Below are 8241 nucleotides of genomic sequence, written 5' to 3' on the forward strand. Positions count from 1 at the left end.
ATGCGGCAGCAGCCTTCAAGCACTGGCAGACTTGTTTCGAGGCCTACCTCAGAACGGCCACCGGCCGGGTCACAGAAGACCAAAAACTACAGGTCCTGCACTCGAGGTTAAGCACGGAGATTTTCTCCCTCATCGAAGACGCGGAGGATTTCCAGACGGCGTTCGCAGCACTGAAAAGTCTCTATGTCCGCCCAGTTAACCAAATCTACGCTCACCACCAGCTCGCGACGAGACGGCAAAGTCCCGGAGAATCGATTGACGAATTCGATGCCGCGCTGCTGATTTTGGGACGAGCCTGCAGCTGCCCTTCGGTGAACGCAAATGAACACACGGACATGTTAATGCGCGATGCTTTTGTGGCAGGTATGAACTCCTCCCAAATCCGCCAAAGACTTCTAGAAAAAGAGTCGCTAGGACTCTCAGAGGCACGGGCCCTAGCAGCCTCCCTAGACGTGGCCGCGCGTAATACCCGCGCCTACGGCCCCGACCGCGCGGCAGCCCATTGGGCTCCGTACGTACCCGTCGCGACAAACCCACCCCCCACCCGGACACCCCACAGGCTTGCGCGGTCCAAACTCCAAGTCGCACCGGGGGCGCCCGCTGCTATTTCTGCGGCCAGGCGAAACACCCCCGGCAGCGCTGCCCGGCAATCTGCAAGAGCTGCGGGAAAAAGGGCCATTTCGCGGTTGTGTGCCGGTCCCGCGAGGTCGCCGCTGTCCCAGGAGAACAGGGAGCCCTGCACGCCGCTTACACTCCCCAACCCCCCCAGCGCCCCATGTACGACCCGCAGGCGCAGCCACTCTGGGTCCCGACCACCGCGGTCCCGGGAGAACAGGGAGCCCTGCACGCCGCTTATGCTCCCCAACCCCCCCCCCCCTCCGCGCCCCATGTACGACCCGCCGGCGCTACCACTTTGGGTCCCGACCACCGCTCTCCCCGGAGAAGAGGGAGTTCTGTGCGGCTCTAACGCCCCCCAAACCCCCCCCCCCCCCCCCGCGCCCCACGTATGACCCGCCGGCGCTACCAATTTGGGTCCCGGCCACCACGAGGGGAGGAAGGGCGCCGCCATCTTGGACCACCCCAGACCTGTACGACGCATGGGGGTGGCCATTTTGTCCCCCCCCGCCGCCATCTTGTGACCCCCCAGCCATGTGCGATGTATGGGGGCAGCCATTTTGTGCATCCCCGACACCATCTTGGACGGCAACAACGGACCCCATTGTCGACGGCTCCACGGGGTTTGAGGAAGACGCTCCACTACTACAACCACGTCTCGCTTCAATAACGCTCGACCAAGCTCGGCCCCGGACACTCCAGACGACGACGACAACGGTGCTAATAAACGGGCACGAGACACCATGCCGAGTCGACTCCGGGAGCACGGAGAGCTTTATCCACCCCGACACGGTAAGACGCTGTTCCTTGACCACCTATCCCACCGCACAAAAGATTTCCCTAGCTGCAGGATCCCACTCCGTACAGATCCAGGGATTCTGCATAGTTACCCTAACGGTGCAGGGGAGGGAGTTCAAAAACTACAAACTACACGTCCTTCCCCAACTCTGCGCCCCCACATCACTGGGATTAGATTTCCAGTGCAATCTACAGAGCCTTACGTTCAAATTCGGCGGCCCAATACCCCCACTCACTATCTGCGGCCTCGCAACCCTCAAGGTGCAACCCCCGTCCTTGTTTGCGAACCTCACCCCGGATTGCAAACCCGTCGCCACTAGGAGCAGACGGTACAGCGCCCAGGACCGGACCTTCATTCGGTCCGAAGTCCAGCGGCTACTAAAGGAGGGCATAATCCAGGCCAGCAATAGTCCCTGGAGAGCACAGGTGGTAGTAGTGAAGACAGGGGAGAAACAAAGGATGGTCATAGACTATAGCCAGACCATCAACAGGTACACAACTAGACGCGTACCCTCTCCCCCGCATATCCGACATGGTCAATCGGATTGCCCAATATAAAGTCTTCTCCACCGTGGACCTTAAGTCCGCCTACCATCAGCTCCCCATCCGCCCAAGTGACCGCAAGTACACAGCCTTCGAGGCAGACGGGCGATTATACCATTTCCTAAGGGTCCCATTTGGCGTCACAAACGGGGTCTCAGTCTTCCAACGGGAGATGGACCGAATGGTTGATCAACATGGGTTGCGGGCCACGTTCCCGTATCTCGACAATGTAACCATCTGCGGCCACGACCAGCAGGACCACGACGCCAACCTCCAAAAATTCCTCCAGACTGCCAAAGCCTTGAACCACACGTACAACGAGGACAAGTGCGTTTTTAGCACCAACCGGCTAGCCATCCTGGGCTACGTAGTGCGCAATGGGTTAATAGGCCCCGACCCCGAACGTATGCGCGCCCTCATGGAATTTCCCCTCCCGCACTGCTCAAAAGCCCTGAAACGCTCCCTGGGGTTTTTTTCATACTACGCCCAGTGGGTCCCCCAGTACGCAGACAAGGCCCGCCCCCTAATACAGACCACGACCTTCCCTCTGTCGACAGAGGCTTGCCAGGCCTTCAGCCGCATCAAAGCGGATATCGCAAAGGCCACGATGCGCGCCATCGACGAGTCCCTCCCCTTCCAGGTCGAGAGCGACGCCTCCGACGTAGCTCTAGCGGCCACCCTTAACCAAGCGGGCAGACCCGTGGCCTTTTTCTCCCGAACCCTCCACGCTTCAGAAATCCGCCACTCCTCAGTGGAAAAGGAAACCCAAGCCATAGTGGAAGCTGTGCGACATTGGAGGCATTACCTGGCCGGCAGGAGATTCACTCTTCTCACCGACCAACGGTCGGTAGCCTTCATGTTCGATAATGCACTGCGGGGCAAAATCAAAAACGACAAGATCTTAAGGTAGAGGATCGAGCTCTCCACCTTCAACTACAAGATCTTGTATCGTCCCGGAAAGCTGAACGAGCCGTCCGATGCCCTATCCCGTGGCACATGTGCCAACGCACAAATTAACCGCCTCCAAACCCTCCACGAGGACCTCTGCCACCCGGGGGTCACTCGGTTTTTCCACTTTATCAAGTCCCGCAACCTCCCATACTCTTTAGAGGAGGTCCGTACAGTCACAAGGAACTGCCACATCTGCGCAGAATGCAAACCGCATTTTTTCAGGCCGGATGGTGCGCACCTGATTAAGGCTTCCCGCCCCTTTGAACGCCTTAGTCTGGATTTCAAAGGGCCCCTCCCCTCCACTGACCACAACACATACTTCCTTAATGTGGTGGACGAGTACTCTCGCTTCCCATTCGCCATCCCCTGCTCTGACATGACCGCGGCCACGGTCATTAAAGCCCTGAACACCATCTTCACACTGTTCGGTTGCCCCGCATACGTCCACAGCGACAGGGGGTCCTCTTTCATGAGTGACGAGCTGCGCCAGTTCCTGCTCAGCAAGGGCATAGCCTCAAGCAGGACGACCAGCTACAACCCCCGGGGGAACGGGCAAGTAGAGAGGGAGAACGGCACGGTCTGGAAGACCGTCCTACTGGCCCTACGGTCCAGGGACCTCCCAGTTTCACGGTGGCAGGAGGTCCTCCCGGACGCTCTCCACTCCATCCGGTCGCTATTGTGTACGAGCACTAATCAAACGCCTCATGAGCGTCTCCTTGTCTTCCCTAGGATGTCCTCCTGTGGAACGTCGCTGCCGACCTGGCTGGCGGCCCCAGGACCCATCTTGCTCCGAAAGCATGTGCGGGCACACAAGGCGGACCCGTTGGTCGAAAGGGTTCACCTCCTCCACGCGAACCCGCAGTACGCTTACGTGGAGTACCCCGACGGCCGACAGGACACGGTCTCCCTTGTTGATCTCCAAATTTCTTTCTCTGTCAGTCTGGCCTCAATAAAAGTTGAGACGGATTCGCACGTAAACAGAAGTTATTTATTTAGCTTGCAAGCTTAATCATCTTACAGAAATGTAAGAGACATCCAGCTTCTTACATCCCAGAAAACGACTGAACTAACAGACAAAGGGATCTCTGCAAAATCAGTTCAAATGGTATCAAGTTTCACATACTCGACGGACATAGGTCAGCCTATGTCCCTCCTGACCTGTTCGATCTATTCTGATTGGCTCACTTCCAATCCCTTTCTCTGGCCCCTATCACTGAAGCATCACCCTCATAGACACACCTCTTCCTGCTTTTTCCATGCGGTCTCAAATTCCTTTGTCCCTAACTGCAAAAATCAAAGTGGCTTATTTCTACATTACATTAACTAGTAACTCTAAAGTAACTATTTTATATCACATTCGTCATTCCCTCCTTTTATCATTCCATGATAACCGAACTATCCAATCTATAGCTACGGTTCCTCATCTAAAAAGATTCGTCGCTGCATTTCCAATTCCTGTCTTAGCCCCCCTTCATCTGCTTCACCCTCATGGATTTTAACAGTTAAATTTTTTTCTCGGTGATTGGGGCGGTGATCTGATCCAGTGCACCCAGCATTCTACCCATCACACATTTAAGGATGGCCAGGCCCACAAAGATGCAGCCGATAGCTACCACTAGATACATGGCCATATTTATCAACCAGTCCTTCCATCCTCCAAATCCCCAGTTACCCCAAGAGTCAGGATCCTGCATCCCGTCCAAGTGATCCCGTATGCGATCCATAAATTTAGTAATGTTAGCAGTCAAGTCCTGAATCCCCATAATACACTTGCCCTGTACTATGGCGCATACCCCACCCTCACGGGCCAGAAGATAGTCAAGAGCATACCGGTTGCGTAAGGACCTCCCAGTAGCCCAGTTTATCCAATTTTGAAATGCCCATTCGGGCCGCCCAGCAATGCAGAAAGCCCTATTCCCAACAGTGATATGAGAGACATTCGCCCAGCCACAGAGGAGCTGGAGGCCAGCGTTCAATGGAACGCAAGTGGTGCTATAACAAACGCATTGGCCAGACGCCTGGGTGATATGGCACCTCCTGTCCGTACAGGTGGGAAACAGACATGTTATATTTGTGTCCACCTCTACCAGCAAACAGCCATATCCTTCACTGCTGAAGCAATTCTCGTACGACCGGGAATCCCTATTGGGAGTGAAGTGGCTATGTATGTACGCCCTCCACCGTCGCAGCCTATCGTACTGTGAATGGGAATTATCCCGAGGGAGGGGAAGGCAAATAGCCGGTGGTGCTGAATCCGGATCGTAAGGAAGAGTGACTTGCTCGGGCAATGGCTCGGAACGCTGACAATGAACCACCGTTTGGGGAGTGCCCCAAAGCGGTGAAACAGAAAATAACCTAGACACCGCTGCGGGGTTTGGGTAGCAGACAACCCGTCCCTGGCCATACAGACGGTGGTAAATCTTTATTTAAAAAAATATTGATTGATTTACTACCATATTTTACAAAAGTGTTCAATTATGAGCAAATAAGACTGTATCGGAATCATGTCTATAATCACTGAATAGAATTTTACTTTACAGAAGAGGCTCAGAGAAAAATCACTATTCAAGATCCATGCAAGTGTGAAGCTCTTCTTGATTTCCAAAGGGATGTCCAATCTAATTTTCAAGCACTATCTAGCAAAAATATCCTTTTAGTACTTAATCTGTTATCTCCATTCAGATTATTTGTTGTGGATTGCCTAATGGCTTTTGATGTTTTCTTTGATCTGCAAGTCGATCAGAAGCTAAAATCCAGTTGCTGAAGAAATGATAGAATATAATAAGCTGACTGAAGAATGTTTTTTTCCTAGTTATGCAGTACTGCATAAACACCACCTTTTTGAGCAACCTGTTAGATGCAGCAGAACTCTTGGGTGGGCGATATTTGGCTGACCTCAATGAAAGAGTTTATTATTATGTGGCAGTGGGCAAATTCAACAATGATTCTATGGATGATACAGATAGATACAGGTAGTACACACTTACTGTCTCACTGTCATGCCAATAGGAAAGGATCAGAAAGAGAATAAAAAGGAGAATAAATTGAAAGAAAAAAAAGTTAATTAAGTACATGTCTTTTTTATGTATCGATCATGAAAGATTTATCTTTCATTTTCATGAAAGGTGGTCTCCTCTATATTGGAGAGACCAAATGCAGACTGGGTGATCGCTTTGCTGATCATCTTCGTTCTGTGCGCATTTAGGACCCTGACCTTCCCGTTGCTTGCCATTTTAACACAAGACCTTGCTCCCATGCCCACATGTCTGCCCTTGGCCTGCTACAATGTTCCAGTGAAGCTCAACGCAAACTGGAGGAACAACATCTCATCATCCAGTTAGGGACGTTACAGCTTTCCGGTCTCAACATTGAATGCAACAACTTCAGATGATTAGATCTACCCCACCCATTTGTTTTCATCCCATTTCATTTTAACTGTTTTTTACCATTTCTTTCTCTCTTGTCTTTCTTTATATATATTCGCCCCCCTCCCGCCCCCCCCCCCCCCCATCTTATCCACCTTTTGTTATCCTTTCTCCCCTTTGCTTCCCCCTTCCCCTCCCCACATCTACATCTGTCACAGTTTACCCTCTGATGTTAGTTTCTCTGCAGTTTGGCCTTTCACACCTTTTGTTCTCTCTGGGGACTGCCATTAGCAATCTTTCCACTTGCTTTATGTGGCTATTAGCACCCCGTTTCCCTGGGTTTCTGTGGCTATCACTCATCTTTCATTCCCACTCCACAGTATAAATATTTCCCACTTTCTCTATCATTAACTTTGACAAAGGGTCATCTGGACTCGAAACGTCAGCTCTTTTCTCTCCCTACAGATGCTGCCTGACCTGCTGAGGTTTTCCAGCATTTTCTTTTTGGTTTCAGATTCCAGCATCCGCAGTAATTTGCTTTTATCATGAAAGATTTAGTTCAGTAATATACAGTTCTTAACTATTGTAAAGTTATTTTGAATAACCTAATGTCGTAATCCTTAACAAATGTATACTAGATCGTGTAACAAAAAAAATGCAAGCATTTGAAAATCAACTGGGCCGATACTGAAGACTCTGTGAGCACTCTGTTTAAAGAGTGTATGCATTACTCTTCAACCAGCTGTTCATTTTATGGAGCATAGTTCTGTCCAAGCTTTACTGTAATCTTGATCTGACTAGCTACTTTTACTTCCATGTTGCAGCTATAAGTTTTAAGAACTGTAACAATGCATAGAATATTAACATGTGAAGCAAACTGAAGTCATTCATTCAGGTGTTACTACATACTGGCTCAGCTGCTGAAAGTATTGATTTTACTACTGTGACATATTGCATAAATGCTACATATCAATATTTGTCTTACTGTATACACGCCACAAATAAGTAAGTTGGTAGATAAAATAAATTAGGGGTAAAATAATGCTTAAATATATTATGTATGAAAATCACTACCTGATTGATCTATTTTATTTGTCATCAATGTCAGTCTCTGGACTTAACTGGCCATAATTTCTTATCACTGATAAAAAGTGATGCTATTGACAAGAATATTCATAATGTACATTTGAGTTCAATTTTAATGTATTCTACTTTCAAATCCAGTAAAATGTATATTTGACAGTAAAGAAGTTAAATGAATTGTGTTTCGTTCTATATTGTTAGTGTTCCCAATCCAAAAATAATATGTAGTTTATACAAGATTATGTGAAGTTTCTGATTCAGGAAGAATATGAAAATGCACCAAACCGCTAGTTTTCTGTTTGTTCACTTCCACAAACATGCATTAAAACTTGTCTTTAATTTTATTATATCTTGCCTTTATTCAATCATTTTGCTTTTGTACATTGAGCTGCACAATCTCATGATCTAACCTGATCTGGTACTAACATTCACCTGGTGATATAAAACAAATATTTTTGGAATTTCCCTTCAAAGATTAGCTTCAAAATCAATGTCTTAATTATTTAAGGCATTTCTTAGCAGAAGAAAATCATAAAATGTAACAAAACATGTCCAATCTCTCAAACTGATTCTTACTGCCACATATATCTCAGTGTACCAAATTGTACCACCAGAATCATTTGCAATCCTTCATGTCGAATATGATTCTTCCTTGTAGATAGCTGGATTAGATGTCAGTGTTGGCTCCGTGGTTCACAGATGGTGTACGAGTCCCATCTTAGCCATACAGACTCTCTAATACAGGCCATAGTGAGGACATTAGTGGTCGACCAACATTGTGGCGGTGCATTGTTCACTCAACCAACTGCCTTTGCTTCCCCTAAAATCCCTACAGTACATAAGGATGCCATTCTGCACCGACCCTCCTAAATAGCACTCTACCCAA

General features: G+C 49.1%; 1 protein-coding gene across 2 annotated transcripts in view; it reads left to right on the forward strand.

The window, feature by feature from the left end:
* The window catches only part of LOC140410605 (uncharacterized), a 67146-nt gene extending 59447 nt beyond the window's left edge, over positions 1–7699 (forward strand). For both annotated transcript variants that reach the window (XM_072498893.1, XM_072498894.1), the window contains 2 exons: positions 5448–5552; positions 6908–7699. In XM_072498893.1, coding sequence (XP_072354994.1) covers positions 5448–5552; positions 6908–6963 — 161 coding nt within the window. In that variant the 3' untranslated portion in view covers positions 6964–7699. The remainder of the gene's footprint in view (positions 1–5447; positions 5553–6907) is intronic.
* The last annotated feature ends 542 nt before the right edge of the window (positions 7700–8241 follow it).

The sequence above is a fragment of the Scyliorhinus torazame genome, chromosome 4 (assembly GCF_047496885.1).
Source record: "Scyliorhinus torazame isolate Kashiwa2021f chromosome 4, sScyTor2.1, whole genome shotgun sequence".
NCBI classification, from domain to species: Eukaryota; Metazoa; Chordata; class Chondrichthyes; order Carcharhiniformes; family Scyliorhinidae; genus Scyliorhinus; species Scyliorhinus torazame.